Source organism: Larimichthys crocea, unplaced genomic scaffold (assembly GCF_000972845.2).
Source record: "Larimichthys crocea isolate SSNF unplaced genomic scaffold, L_crocea_2.0 scaffold173, whole genome shotgun sequence".
In the NCBI taxonomy this organism is placed as follows: Eukaryota; Metazoa; Chordata; class Actinopteri; family Sciaenidae; genus Larimichthys; species Larimichthys crocea.
Genome location: NW_020852357.1, coordinates 165,241 through 181,566, shown reverse-complemented (window position 1 = coordinate 181,566; position 16,326 = coordinate 165,241). Strand labels below are relative to the sequence as shown.

Here is a 16,326-nt window from a genome sequence, read left to right as displayed (position 1 = left end):
GCCAAGCACCCATAGTTAACTAATGGTATTCATGTCTATATTGATGCCTCTGGTGCTGCTTATTTGGGGAAAAAACCCTGATATATTTTCCAACACATGACTTTGTTTTTCTGAATCAACAGCTCCACCTCTAAGCTGAGCCACAGTGAGAAGACTGAAATAATGTCTGATGGAGATGTAGCATCATAAAACCAAAGAAGACATGAATAAAGTCCTACGTGTTCAACTGGAGCACGTCTGCAACAGGCCGTCATGGAACATCTGAAGACCTGTCGGCGGGAGTGAAAATACAAGTCTGCAGTTTCTTTCTCTTTTATGCCCTGCAATGTTGTAATGTGAGTTCAAATCCATACCTACTTTGACATGGATTGGGCCATTGCTTTTCATTGCCATAGCCCCTTGTGTTTTCACATATGTGAGTAATAAAATAAGCCGGTAAGTTCTGCCAAATGGGCCTATTTTATAAACCTCTGAGTGCAGCAAGCAAGTGAGACTTCTTTGTCTGTGTGTGTGTGAGTGTATATATGGATGTGTGTATATGTGTTGAGTGGGAGTACATGTGTGTATGTGTTCAAGGGGTTTAGGGTCCAGCAGACGCCAAGCTTTCCATAATGTTTACTGACACAACACATTTTAATGGTTTCTGTTCAGCGCCAAGAATTGAGAAATCATGTCACTTCAAAAGGGTGGCACGCTACGGAAGTCCATTGTTTACACTTATGGCTTCTGCTATTTCAATCTGAAACAGAGTAGCCTTATGGACACCACAGCTGAGTTGTTTTCTTGTTGCAAAACTCTGTGCAAGTATGTTTGTTATATGCATTGAAATAGTTCACTAAGAAAACACTCACTGAGACACAAAATTTATTTAAAAATGTCTCATTCTTTTCAAAAACATTTCATTAAAGCCACTTAAATATTACGCTTTTGCAGTCGGATCCTTCAGTGTTTTATACTCCAGAAAATATGGCAATGAAAATCATGTAAAACTCAAAAACTAATCAGCTCCTCATACACCTCAGCCAAGTATTTCTCCTCAAACTCTTTTATTTCAAACTCTCAGTAACGTTTGAACAATGAGCTGAAAGCCGTGTGAGGTCCCTGCATACAGCACAAACGTGTGAACCATTCTCTGGCCATATGCTGGTGAACGCCCATGTACAGACAATAAAGGAATTGTTTGGCTTCGGGTCCGACATTAAAACAGTTTTTCTCTTGCACATGCCATGGGGCTTCATGGGAGACCCATCACCACAATGATCAAAACGGCTCACACACATTACAGTGAAGTAATGAAATTCTCATCATTATTCCCATCCAGTGCAGTCTGTTTCTTGTTTATTCTGCAGGTCGCTCTGTGCTGCTGTGGTCCAAATGTCTGCTGTGAGTTAGCAGCACTGCAGCAACAGTGGGCGGTTTTTCTATACAACCCATCTCTGTAATGAGCTGGTGGGCTGCTCTGACTGGGGTTGCAGTTGCAGCAGGGTAAAGGAACATGGTGACTTCACTCTTTGGCCATAGTGGTGTTGAATTTTCCAAAGATTGTGGAGATTATCAAATTGCACATTACAAAAACATTACATTCGGGGTGTCCTGTTTGTCAGGTTACAGTGTAAGACTGCGACCTGGTCCTGTGAAGTTTAATCCTCTTCACTGCAAACAGCAACACCAGCCTGAACTGGGCAATGTCAATACACATGAAACACTGTTACAAAAGTAGTTTTTTATTAAAACATACAAACATAAATAAAAAGACACTGAATGGGAAAAAAACTGTCAAATCAGATGAAGATCTTACAGGTATGCTACAATCTCATAGAAGAAACCATATATCCATATTGCTTTTGGCTAAGCAAGTGCACACAGAATTGTCAAAGTCAAGATATATAAATATGGAATTTAAAATGAAGCCCCTGTGTTTTAATAACAAAAAGCGTGTCTACTATTTGCTCTAAGTGCTGCATAATGAATGTCATACAGACATAAAATATAATTGATTTTTACAGCTGAAAGGTCACTTTAACAATGACCTGTCTCTGTACTTCTAGAGCTAATAAATAAATATTTAGTGCATATTCCCATTTACCTCACTGAAGAGCCAAATGAAAAACAAAATTTAAGTTAAAGATGAACCAAACTCAATTTGGTCCCTCTAGTTAAAGAAGACAAGAGTCTATTTGTGTCATTTATGGTCAGACAGGCCAGCTATCTGCATCGCTTGTTGATTGACATTAATGTAAGAAACAGATGTCATTCCCTCCTTTAAATGACAGTTTAAAATGACATTGTCATGTGATTGCCCTCCATGAAGCAGGCCAGTCAAACTGGATAACATGAGTTTTTGGAGCATGCACACACATGCACGCACCCACACACCCACACACACACACATACACACACACCTTTTTAAACTGCTTTTGTTGCTTAAAAAAAAACAATGTCATAGTTGAAGTAAATTTTTCATGGTGTTAAGTTTCAGTGGTGCCTTAGAGATTAAAGAGTGATATAAATCACCATCTAACTGCCTATTTCAATCATACCTTTGACTTACTTACTGTGAGGATGCCTCATTGCTCGCCTTGTTCACACTTCAAAACCTTTCAGGAAAACATTTGTGCATTCACTGCTGTAGGTCACACCGCGGGAGTTATGTTGTTTTTATTCTGTGATAATCTGCAGAGTACAAGCAGATGCTCTATCAGCTACAATGTTCTGTTTTTGACATTTTTTTTCCAACAATCAACATTAATAAATCCTTTCTCGCTGGAATTACTGCCAACAAAACGTACTTCCTTAGTCGCTCCCTTGTGGTTTGTTTAATTAGTGCATAAAAACATGTCTAGGCTCAAGTCTAAATATTGTAATCTGAAAAATGTATTGGAATTTCACAATACAAACCGCAATACTTCAAAAATGTCTAAAAAAAAAAAAAAAAAGTCCAGTGCTACTTGGATGAAAGAGAGCTGTGTTTCTTTTTAGTTCCTTTTTGGTGGTGGGGGCAACTACCTTTTTCATCAGGTCCAAGGCTATTTGGCGAAGAGCAACAGAAAAAAAAACAACAACAGATGTACAATAAAAAAAATACACTTTTTTGACAAATCAACATTATAAATCACTAACAGTGGTTCTTTGGCATATCAAATGTTCAGTAGCATGTCCGCTCCCCACGTTTTAATTTCAGTTACCCAACTTTATGGCCCCAAAATACGTCCCTTCTCCCTCCTGGTCCAGCATCCAAGCATTGGACACATTGACAAACAAGGCATCTCCCTCATCCAAGCGAACGCCTCGGCCCTGCTGGGCGCAGTACATGTTGTAGCTTGTGATGTTCCAGCGCATGGTGCTGCCCGTCTTTATCAGAACTACAGCCTTGCTGTTCTGTTTGATACTCTCGTGGTAGATATACTGGATAAGCTGGGTGTTGCTAACATCCACTGGTTGGACCCCAACCTGAGTGCTGTCCTCTGGTACATTCTGTGGTAACTTGTAGTAGCGGAAGCAGATCTTAGCGTAAACATAGTAGAAACCGGACTCCATCACCAGAAGTTTCCCCTTTTGGTAGCCCATTCTGTGGCGGTATCCATGGTCCTCGTCCCAATCAATGGTGATGGCCTTCTGCTCGACCTCTTCATGGCAAGCACAAAACAAAAAAGGTTTCAGTTAATCTCAGTTCACTTTTAATTTAATTTTTACATACAAAACAAAGAGGAATTTGTATAAAGCCCTTCCTTCTTAATTCTCAGTAGTAGGTTTCAAACGCTGACTTACAAAATCATGATACCACATTAAAACAAATTCATATACAGATGATAGAGAGGCAAATGACCTAATAAACGTAAATGGTATACGTTGGTCAGCGTGTGTCCTGGCACAATAGCTGAGTTCTGCGCCTCTGTGGACATGGTCAGCAACAAAGTGTATTAGAACATAACCATTTAAAGGCCCGCTCTCAAAACATTATACACATATATAACATAATATACATTATATTAAGAATATTTTTACAAGCATGAAAATATCTTAATACAGCATACACTTAAACTGATACTGGTTTTTGAGGAGGCCTTTTTTTGTGGAAGAATACATTTTTCTGCTGACCCTATCAGCGTTGTATAGCTCTGCTTCTCCAACTGACTGCTGTCTACTCTAGGTAACACACAGACTATAGGTAAGTACTTAATACTATGCCACTTCAAAATACCTGAGCCAGCTTTCCATCTTATGTTATTACTAAACAGCTTGTTATCATGTTGAATCAGACAACTACAATCCTTACTGCCACTTTTACTTACTACTTACTTAGTTTGTTCAGTTAGCTACAGTTACAAATAATTAGAAAGAACTCATTTCTGCACGAGAACTAGTTTGTGCAGTGCAACAGTTTTAATTCAGCAATGTGTAAATCTTCATTTATTTGTAAATCAAGCACTATATACAGCTACACTGTGTTTGTAATGAAGCCAGATTATGTTGTGTGTAGCCCTACGAGAAGAGGATGTTATTGAACTAGACTCACTCTTTGAGTACTCTTGATTTGTTCTAATTGGTAGATGAGCTGATGGAAGGCTCTCTTTTGGAGTTTTGCACCGTCGGTTTTTTCTTGGGTCTCTCAGGGCGTTCACCATTGGCTCCGTCTGTACTTCCTGCAGAAAAGAGGAAAAGCTCGGTGAACAAACACTGAGTGACAGTGAAAGGTCAAAACAACATCACATTTTTTAGTATATATGTGTCTGCTAGAAGTTGCCCAATTTGAAACTTACACCCACATCAGTAAAGAGACATCAAGAATTAACCCCCGCGCGCGCGCGTGCGCACACACACACACACACACACACACACACACACACAACAACCTTCTCTTTAGGAAACAATACAATTTTGACATATTTCACCACAGCTTTGCTCGGCTGTCTCTTTGAATAACTGTCTGCTTGTGAAGAATTGTGTGTGTGTCTCTGAAGACAGTAACTGGATGAGTGTACACGGACTGCATGTCTGTGTGTATTATCCATCCTCTTTGGCTGGCCTGCTAACTTCTTATTACAGCCGTGGTTGTATTTGGTGCCGGAGGCTATGACAGGGAGGCCTCCTGGTGAGTGTAACCTTTCAGATAGATTGCGCTTCTCACAGATTTGGCACAAAAAGTATTTGGACTGTATACAGCCCCAAGTGCTGATTCTATTCAAGGCCAGTGACGCTGTCATCCACAGTCTGAGGCGGGCTGTCATCCTCAGGCAAGACAGAGCATATACACTCAACGAAAACATGGTTTCCAAGCAAGTAAACAGTTACTGCACCGGAGCTGCCAACTGTTACACATCTGGCATGAGATTAAAATATCAGACGTGAGTGTTTTGTTTGGTGCCTCTAACTACTATCTTAAACTCACACAGGAGTTTAAGTGAAATGACGTTTTTAAAGTTGCAGTTCCTTCAAAAGCTGCATATTTATTTGTATCATCAGACACAAATAAATATGATCAACTAAAAATATTAGTGAAAATATTTTCTTCCTAAATTTGTCTTAACTTGTTATATTGTTTGAGTAATTTCCTTTCATCCACAAATATCAGGTATCTTGGAAATATCATGTCACCCTAATTGTTAGCCAGCACCTAAAAAAAGAAAGAGGAACTTGGAAATGGAAAGTGTTGAAATGGATAGAAACATACCAACTTAAAAACCACACAGCGCCTCCTGCACATTCCAAACAAACTCAACTACAGAGCCAGTCCCACCAACACCATTAACATGGTTTTGCAAGCCTGCACCTGTGTTGTGCTAATATTACGATGAAGTATTTATTCACAACCCAAGTCCAGACAAATTTGCACGGCTCTCAAACTAAGATTAGCACTGTCTGTCCTCCAAAAACAATTTGCTGCACAAACATGTTTATAGCGCAGCGTCTTGGAATGAGACAGGGGTAAACAATGTCCTGCCAACACTACAAAGTAATTGTGAACGCGCTCCCAATTGGCCCTACATTGTGGGATCTATCTTGATTTGTGGTGAGACCACGTCATACCTCTTTAACCAGAAAGAAGAGATTATTTAAACAAAGCAGCAGCTGCAGCTTGGCAGCTTCCTGATCTACAGTGTGATCTAGAATTAAAGTGCAGCAGGGTGACAATTGTTTTGCAGCAGGCCGAGCTGCTACATGAATGAGAAATGTCTGAATTCAAATTTACATCTAGCTGCTGCTGACTTGATCTCACATGCTTGGCCTTGGAATACCACAGTGCATGCAGGCATCATCTCAGCCCTTTAACTATGCACCGCACATCATTCACCATCTCTATTATGTTGAGGAGTGGTTTCTAAGATGCTACGTTAGAACAAAAGTCCTCTCACTCAAAGCTTGGCCACCAAAGCAGATTGTCTCTTTTTGTTTGATACCGCATCATACCTCCTCCTTACACAGTTGTACAGATCTCCACAGACTGTAAACATGCAGATCATGAGCCGTGTCTGATTCATGGTCCTGTGTTTTCACCGCTCCTGAGATCGCACTGACCACAGCCCCGGCCCAGAGTAGGCTGGGCCTGCACATCCTGCTTCACATCAAAGAGTACACACCAAAGCTGAACTGCAGAACTGACAGCTGTCCACTGAGGCCTGCCCTCTGGCAAATCCCCTGAACCGTCAGCGGAGAGCACCGGCGGTCTTAGGGCTGACCCTAACACAACACGGTGTGGGCCAAGAGGACCTGTCACCCTGACACCTCATAAAGATCCCAGCACGTCTCCCTGCACTGCATGGGAAAGAGCCGAGGGCTAACGACACAATGAGCTCCTCAGTCCAAGACTGGCTAGGTGGTTTGTGTAAGTACTCCACCAGGGATACCCAGAACAAACACAAATACATCATTTCAAAGGAAATTAAAGCATTATGGGAAACTAAATACTGGTGAAGCAAAGCTTGTTGTTGTTTTACTTCCTGGATGGTTTTTGCTTTTGCTCTGTGAAAAGTGTGCCAAAAGACGGGCGGCGACTTCCAAAAAGGGGGGGGAAAAATGACTTCAGCAATTAAGAATCTCTATTTTATAACTCCCTCATGCTACTGCTGATCATTGAAGGAACACTCTGCAACCACTGACGCCAATGAGTGACTCGTTAATGTGCACAGTGTCAGAGAGCAACTCATTACACTTATGGAAAAATCCTAAATGATAAGCTACTCAACATATATCAGAGGCAGAAAGGTGTTTTTTCCTGCTGTGGTCTGACCTCTCTCCAGTCTGTGTGACCACCTATGGTTTGGTGCTTGCTTTACAGAAGCTGTGGTGAGTACTAAAAACACACCCATGGGAAAATCATGACTACTGTCAGTGCAAAATTTCAGATTATCATCTTATTTATTTTTTGCTGCTTAAAAAAGGTCCAGTTTGTCTGATTTAGGAGGCTCTGTTTACAGAATATGGCAGAAATGGAATATAATCTTCATATTTATGTTTTCATTTGTGTATAATCATCTCAAAATAAGAATCTTTATGTTTTTGTTACCTAGAATTAGACTTTTATATCTACAGATGCTCAGTGTCCACCATGTTGAACAGAACACAGAAACTAAACACTGCCTACAGATAGAGACTTTCACATGTTCTGCATGTTTTACAGCCAGAGGGTGAAATGAGGGGGTTGCAATCTGCAAAGCACTGCACTGAAACATTATTGCATTTACTGTGCTTCCCCTTGACACTGACACAAGGAAATTCCAGGTAACAAGCTGCTGTTGACACTGAGATGTTATTTCTGGCTCTGATTTTGTTTCACCACTCTGACATAAGTAGAAATAGAAAACTGCAGTGATGGCAATTATTCCTAGTGTTTAATGATTACAAAGCGCTGTATACTGCAGGAGTCTTGTTATTCAGATCAAACACCACAGGTATGTTTGGTCATAGCAGGAAGGAAATGTGAGCGGGCTGTGTTCCAGTCACAATCTGTGTTGTGTTACAGTGTTGCCTGGGGGTCAATCTTACCTCTATGGGCCGATGTGGGGCTGCAGACAAATCTACCTGGAGACAGAAACACAGGAGCCGAGGTTAGAGAGGCCAATGTCAAAAACAGTACATTGTGAGCGGCATATGTTCTGAGTGTTTCCCTGGAAGGTGTGGGTGTAGACAATATGTTCTAAAACTTACAGAATCAATAAACAGAAGCAGTTCAGTTTCAGCATGTGTGTGTGTGTGGGAGGTTAAGTTATTTTCCACATGTCACTCTGCATTCCAGTGCAGCATGTAAAAGCTGAAAGGATTTGGATTTGGAGCACTAGTTCTCATTTTCAGGGCTGCTGTCTCTGAATCATTTGACGTATATTAAAAAGGATTTCATGCACGCATCCTGATGCCTGAAGAGACACTACAATAAAAACACACTTTAGCCCTCATGTTTGAATGCTGCCCTATCAGCACATTCCTACACGGTGCTGTGCAGATTCCAGCCGTCCTCTCCATCTCCAGGAGTTCTACAGGTGTTGAGGGCAGATGATGATTTGCCAAACTCAAGTCAGATTAACCAGAGACCATGACATGCTGCTGGCTATTTGAGAAATGCTTCAATCCTTTGTAGTGATCCCTCTCATCACATAATAAGATCAACCACACATACACACGGTTGTTACACAGATATGATAACAGCCATAAAATTAAACATCATGTATGGTTTTGGCCGCCTGTTCTTCTCTCTGGGGTTTTTACTCCTTTGCCTCGCTCCCTTTTATTTTTTTCCCCCCTGGCTCACATCCAGTACATAACTAGCTACCACCACACTGCAACGTGTTTATGCCAGAGACAAGCCAAAGAAATTTAACACACAAACACTGAGAAAGAGACGGGGGCAAACAGAAGGAGAAATACAGAAAGACAGAGAGAGAGAGAGAGAGGCAGATGCTCCCCAGGTGAACTCGGAGCATCCTGACAGAGCAGACATGTGGACTGCTCTCTTGGCTTGTTGAAACACGACAATTACTCAACTCCAAAACCGCCATAAAGTAATAAAAACAACTGTGGCACAATGTAAATGTTATTCTACAAGATCATACACACACAGATTACCTGACATAAAGTTATGGACTATGGACAGATGCATTGTGAGAGCATCTCTGACTGTTAGAACATGCAGCCTTCCTTGACCTTTCCCAGACTTTCTCTGCCTCCAAACTCCTTGACAACAGCTCTGCTTATGCTCAAACGTTTACAACTCCTGACACATAGAAATTACAGATATAAGCCCAGATGGCATGTAAACATGCACAAGAGAAACTGCAGCCCGAGAGCCTCAAGTGAAAACATCTGTATTTTACAAACAAGTCATCTTGCAAAGACTGATCTGTGTGTGTGTAGCGGGACGCTGAGATGTTATCACCAGAAGACGCTGGAAAGCACTGTGCTGGAAATAACTTGTCTCATCTCCGTGAACAAGTCTTCATGCTAGATGCTATCTATCAGTCGTGGTGTTTTTTATAGCGAATGGAAGCAGCGCAGCGCCATCAAAGAGACGCCAAGAGTGCACGAAAGCATGGCGCACAAACTGCACGACTGGCTGGATATTCTTTCTTTCTTTCTTTCTTTCTTTCTTTCTTTCTTTCTTTCTTTCTTTTTCTTCTTCCCTTCTGTAGATTACACCTACTTAACTTCTAAGCGCACACACCGCCAGCTTTACACAGGGCTGGCACTTCTCTGCAGTTTTATGACATTATAAAATTGCGTAAATGTCGCTGGAGTGTCTTCAGTCGCTTGTAGCCGAGTAAAGATCTGTTGACAACAGTTGCAGATAAATATTTACACACACCACCAAAGCTTGACTAAACCTACAAACATTCTCACGCCACTGGATGACTTTACAAAGTGTGTCACTGCGCAGTAACCAAACCGGACCGGACCACATCGTGTTATATCTGAGCTTACCTCCTGCAGATAACCTGTCAGGTGTAATAAGATCGCCACGCTGGAAGCCACCTGGAGCAATCCCATAACAGCGAGGGTCCCGAACAGGAGCGGCCGATAAGTGGGCTCCGAGCTCTGCACCGGGTGGAAGCGGTGCGGCCCTGTCTCTATGTCGACAGTGTTCCGCAGGTAGCCTCTGTACTCGCTATGGGTAGCTGCCATGATGTGCGCTCTGTGTGTGCCGTTCAGCCCCAGGGCCAGGTCCCAGACTCAATGCAAGGAAGGAAAGTGAGACAGCGAGAGTCCCCCCTATAATCAGCGGTGGGTGGGCTGAAGGAGCTCGTTTCCCTGCGCAGCCAATCAGAGGGATCCTCCACTACTGCTGCTGCTGCTGCTGCTGCTGCTGCTGCTGCTGCTGCTCAGACTGGGCAGGACGTGAAGCGCTGAAACAAGACTGGCAACCAGATCGACCTGAATGCACGACAGGTAAAGCGAGCCCTTTATGGGCTCTTTCTAAAAACGCATTGAAACACGTGATCCACCCCTCGCGCACGTCCACACCCCCGGTGACACACACACACACACACACACATACACAGTGAGTGTGAGTTCCACGGGGATGTAATGAAGACTGAAAAAAGTAAGAAATGAATGTATTCTGTATCTGTTTAGATTCACACTGAAGCCTTCACGATATAAAGTAGCACCTCAAGTTTAAACAAAGAAAATTATAATTCATGTTTTAGATTCTTTTACTTCAGTGACACTCTGTCATTAATGTTTGAGGCAGAGGTAGTGTTGACATCTTTGACTACTGTTGTTTTATTATGACCGCTATTAAAAAGAAACACTGGTCTATCATAACTTCTAACAAAACTCAAAACAGTTTGCCATTAGCACACAGCAAACATTCTTATTAATGTACTATACCTCACTTCTACTACTTCTTTCCCTGCTACGTTGACAAAGTCTGTCCATGTCCATCCGTGCAAGATGGTGGACGCTGTGTTTTTCTACCTGTGGTATATGTAGATAAAAAAAAATCGAAGGTAAGAAAAACATAACGATTCCTGTGAGATGTTTATATGTCACTGAAAACATAGTTATGCATATTATATTCCAAGTCTGACAACAAATCACCCTAAAAGTGACACACTGGACCTTTAAGACATGAAGATCAGTCAATCCAGAAAATATAAAACAACTTTGAATGTATCGTCATGTGCAGTCGCGAAAACCATCAAATGCTATGATGACACTGACTCTGGTTCAGGAAATTGTTTTGGGATTGTTTGCTGGCGATTTATTCAAAATTCAAGGCCAGATTGGCTACCATAGCAGGACTATGTAAAGGCTATTTGATCAAGAAGGAGAGTGATGGTGCACCAGATGACCTGACCGCTACAATCATTGGCCTAAACCCAATTAAGATCGTTTGGGATGAGTTGGGCTGCAAAGTGATGAAAAAAGCAATAAAAATAAAATAAATACATACAACTTTAAGACACGTAAAAATGCAAATATGCTATTTTTTATATTGACAGAAGTTTAACTTATGGACACCAGATGTCTCCTGCTTGCCTGAAAAGTTCATTTTCAGGATGTTTCCACATCACAGCTGTGTGAGTTGTTAATTGGAGCATATTAGTTTCCAAACTCGTTGTGATCCTGCTCGTACGTACGCGTGTTCAACTGAGAGTTAAAGTGAGGCAGAGACACTTTCCTCCTGAGCTAGTGTCCGACTCTGCATAGTGAAGCGATGGAACATGCAAAACACAACTCCATTACTGGGACTTGCCAAAAAGACATACAGTTTTGTGATGTCAGTTCATGCCTCTCAATATGATGTCATATGATTAGATGATTAGATTAATACAATATGGTACAATATGTTTGTGTTGATTTGTTCTGTACACGTGACATCCATTGCACGTCTGTCCGTCCTGGGAGAGGGATCCCTCCTCTGTGGCTCTTCCTGAGGTTTCTTCCACCTTTTTTCCCTGTTAAAGGTTTTTTGTGGGCAAGTTTTTCCTCACTCGAACCGAGGGTCTAAGGACAGAGGGTGTCACTCCCTGTACAGATTGTAAAGCCCTCTGAGGCAAATGTACTTTGTGACTTTGGGCTATACAAATAAAATTGATTTGATTTGATTTGATTTGATTTGATTGATATTTGTTTTCACATGTGACAGTTTGTTGTATAATTATCATGGTTTGCTACTTCAGTATGACACTCAGTATGCAAGTAAGCACACTTACTACTTATGCTGAGGAGGCAGCGTGAAAGCTCATTAGAGCAGTCTATTTGATCCATTAAATCAAATCAAATCAAATCAAATTTTATTTGTATAGCCCAAAGTCACAAAGTACATTTGCCTCAGAGGGCTTCACAATCTGTACAGGGAGTGACACTCTCTGTCCTTAGACCCTCGGTTCGAGTGAGGAAAAACTTGCCCACAAAAACCTTTAACAGGGAAAAAAGGTGGAAGAAACCGAAGGAAGAGCCACAAAGGAGGGATCCTTAGTCTTTATTGTTGTCATGTCAGTGTAGTAACCATGTTGCTGTGAGCATGACTACTGTGGTTTTGTTTCTTTCATTCCTAGGAAGAGTTCTCTACACTGGCATTGGCAAAAAAGCCTCCAACTCATTCACAATCTAGGATCCACATTCTTAATTGGTGAATAAATGGGAATTCATCAGTCCACTCCATCACTTCTTGTAAATTTTGAAATCTGGTCACCTTACTCACCAACATCATACTGGACTTTCCTGCGGATTTCAACACCATCACACCATCCATCTTTCATACCTTGAATCCTCCGTACTGCCCTCTCCTGGCTAAGGTCCTATCTCACAAACAGACAACACTTCAACATCAACAACTGCAGAAACTCCACTGGTGCCAATTCAAAGTCCTTCTCCTAATTCACAAAGCCCTCCATAGCCAGTCCCCCTGCTACCTCAGTGACCTGCTCCACCACCACACTCCATCTTTCAACATCCACCGCTCTGATGCCAATGTTTATTAGTGGAGTAGTGTGACAAAAGTAAAAACTGACATAGAAGATGAACATAAAGCAATTCTGATAATGTATATGTTTCAATGTACATCTGCTCACCTGACCTACTGTTTTAAGACAGACTTGAAAAACTGAACCTGAACCTGTCCTTTAATCCCTCTTAATTATTACTTCAGTAGAGTTACGATAACTTGTGCAACTTGTGAAACACAAGTCTTATGCTTGCTCCAGAAAACCACACATCACCACCACAGAGCCAATTTAATATTTTCAGTGTAACAACGTCCTACCAGTCAGACTGTGCACTCTTGCAATGATGTCCTCCAAAGTGGAAATGTTCCTGTATGGCTTACTTACCAAAAAACTTCCACCTGGGCAGTGCTGCGTAGAGTGCTGCACTTAGGTCAATATTTTCTGATAAGGCACTGAGGACAGATTCAGTTCAATTTTATTTAGATAGCACCAAATCATAACAGAAGTTATCTCATGACACAACATATAGAGCGGGTCTAACTCATACTCTTATAACAGGCATGTCCAAAGTATGGCTTGGGGGCCAATCACGGCCCATAGTCAGATTTCATGCGGCCCGCAGCTTAATTTTTATAATATATTATTAATGGCCTGCTAGGATTTTCACTGTATGGCTAGAAGATTTGACTTTTTTGGCTGACATAACGGAGCATCTGAATACACTAAACGTTAACCTCTAAGGACATACTGTAACTGCTGCTGTTATATATCTGTAGATGATGAATGACTTTGTGAGCAAGAGTGAAACGTTTTAAACTTAAATGTTAACAGACATTACTCATAATAAGTCATGTTCAATGAACATCAGGTTAAGATTTGTATCAACTTCATGCAAACCTCCTGCATTTGTATGGAACTTTTATTGGTATTTTTTCATTTTTTAAATGTTAGTACTGGTCCTTGTGCATCTTCATATTGTCAAATCTAGCCCTCTTTAAAAGAAGTTTGGACATCGCTGTCTTATAATAAAAAATATAATAATATTATTTACAGAGATCCAACAGATGACAACAAACCTGGATTTCCACTATTTCAGCAAGTGAAGAAACTAATACCAAACCTGAAAACAGAACGTCATTGTGAGTCACACACACTGTGTGTGTGTGTGTGTGTGTGTGTGTGTGTGTGTGTGTGTTATGTGCGTTTTCTATCTGCCCACAATTATTCCTTAACAGGCCTTCTTACATGACAACAGACAGATGTAATTTCCTCTCACCTTCATTTAAGTATTCTTTCATGGGTTGAAACTGTGTCTTACCACAGTCTTTGAATGGAATTACTTAAACTATCAGCCCATTGTTTTGCAGGGTTCCACCTTTTAGTTGCATTATACCAACCAAGATTACCCACAGTGAACAATAAACAAAACTTTCTCTGCCACAAACCAGTTTCAGTGTTGTAATAAAGATCTCGATTCATGGCAACTGCTTGTGTGATGTGTTAATGTTTTTCAGCTGTCATCAGTGTCCACCTTTCTGCTTGATCATGGTGACGTCCCCTTGGAGTAAGACTGAATTGGAGTACACCGGCACACCCGTTGCAGTGTATGTAATTGTATTGTTTCTCCATAAATATCATTTCTAACTCCCTTTTTGCACACTGACCTTTTGTTTCTTTGAAGCAATAGATCGACATTTTGGGAAACGTACTTTGCTTCAAGGACCAGTGTGTGGGATTTAGTGACATCTAGCTATGTCCTCCTCCACACATCTCCTTCCTATGAGAGACAAACAGAGGACCTTTTAAAGAGCCAGTGTTTAGTTTGTCCATTCTGGACAGCTCCCTATAAGAGGACCCACAGCATGTGTAGATATAATAAAAATAATATAATAAAGCTCATTCTAAGGTAACAAAAACACAATGATTCATATTTTCAGGCGATACACTAATGAAAACGTACTTATGAATATTATATTACATTTCGGCCATATTCTGTAAACAGTGCTGTTACGACCCGGCTCGTTAGGTGAGCCATAACATAGAATGTGATAAGAAATAAAAAGAAGCTGGCTGGCTGTCGTAACAGTGCCCTCTAACTCTGCCACTTTAAATAGATACATGAAGCTTCAGACACTTAGCTTAGCTTAGCATTATGACTGGGAGAATTAGGAAAGAGCTAGAGTGGCTGCATCCAGAAATAATGATAATGTTAACTTACATGTATTTATACTCAAATAATTTACAGCAGTTGTCAGAACAAAGTTGCAGTGATCAGAACCAATTAACACAAATATAAAATTCAAAAAATTATTTCCAAAACAAAACAAAATGATTTCAATATATATAACAAATACAATCAGTGAGGAAAAGCAACAAGATAAAAATTAGATATCAAAATTTGAGGTCCATGGACTCCATTATGTTGCTGTTTATTTAGAGTTGAATTGTCCTGAGCTTTTCCTTTCTTCCAGCTTTACATCTTTCTTTTTTTGCTAAGCTAAATTACTACGTGTCTAAGAGTGATAATAATCTTTTTATTTCTCTCAGTAAAATAAAAATAAAACAAAAACAAATAAGCATATCTCCTCAAACCTACCTAACCTATCCCAGTGAAGGTAGATAGTTTGCCTACTGCACATCATAGACAGAGCCTCCTGTCGTTTGCTGCCTCACAGGTAGAAAACAGCTGTTTTATCAGTGTTTATTGCACGGAAAACAGCAGCCTTCTGCAGCTGGAGACCGGGTTGGTGAGAGCAGTGAGGGCGAACCAAAGCAGCAAAGTTGTGGCTTGTTAAACCAAAACAATGAGTCGAAGGGTGTTCAAGTGTTACGCAGAGCTAAAGTGAACTGCAAAGAGATGAGTGATGATTCACTGTAAGAGCGACACCTTTCACATTACACACAATCATGTGATCCATCATTAATCTGGAATTATTGATTGATGCAGCATTAAGTGACGAAGTGTAAGCTCTTCTGTGTGTTGCATGAGAAACAAAGACACTCAAGCTTACACTCAGCCTGGGCTACCTAAATAAACTAAAAAACAAACTCTAGATGATACTATTAATTCCTTCTCATCTCCTATTATAATTCACTTATGTGTGCATTCTCCACAACATGCACAATAAGGTATTGTCGCATGGTACCGCTGGACCACCTCATTAAGGCTGAGTGTCCACAGACTGTCCAGCGGTCACACATCGTGGCTGTTGCAGCATCTAAACATGGCAGTGGCTCCTGTTAGCCCAGAGAGTGACCTCCCTAACCTCTCCTGTTTTCCCACTGCCAGCAGAACAACAGTGTAGTATTTGAAAACCCAGCAGAAAACGAACCTCCTTTAGGAACAGGAGTTATTTTAGGCAGAAGCAGTGACAATGGAAAGGAGGGGTGGTTGTAGTAGGTTGGGTGAGTTTGCGAAATCCAAGCAAATTTCTGGGTGCCAAAG

General features: G+C 41.0%; 1 protein-coding gene and 1 long non-coding RNA gene across 2 annotated transcripts; one reads left to right on the top strand and one right to left on the bottom strand.

Moving 5' to 3' along the window:
- Positions 1–928: 928 nt before the first annotated feature.
- Positions 929–10,294, bottom strand: tnfsf11 (TNF superfamily member 11). Its single transcript, XM_010750585.3, has 4 exons — positions 9,910–10,294; positions 7,984–8,019; positions 4,517–4,643; positions 929–3,626 (listed from the first exon to the last, which is right to left on the bottom strand). The coding sequence occupies exons 1-4, from the start codon at positions 10,108–10,110 to the stop codon at positions 3,178–3,180; spliced, it is 813 nt and encodes a 270-aa protein (XP_010748887.1). The 5' UTR covers positions 10,111–10,294; the 3' UTR covers positions 929–3,177.
- On the top strand, positions 10,265–14,524 carry LOC113744779 (uncharacterized). Its single transcript, XR_003461809.1, has 3 exons — positions 10,265–10,374; positions 12,492–14,020; positions 14,396–14,524. It is a non-coding gene; the product is annotated as an uncharacterized LOC113744779 (long non-coding RNA).
- Positions 14,525–16,326: the final 1,802 nt, after the last annotated feature.

Excerpts from the sequence above, each read along its gene's own strand:
- tnfsf11 (XM_010750585.3), bottom strand. The coding sequence starts at position 10,110 with ATGGCAGCTACCCATAGCGAGTACAGAGGCTACCTGCGGAACACTGTC. Across the intron at positions 4,644-7,983 it reads CCCCACATCGGCCCATAGAG|GAAGTACAGACGGAGCCAAT; the intron begins GTAAGATTGACC and ends TCTTTTCTGCAG. Across the intron at positions 3,627-4,516 it reads AAATCAAGAGTACTCAAAGA|AGGTCGAGCAGAAGGCCATC; the intron begins GTGAGTCTAGTT and ends CTTGCCATGAAG.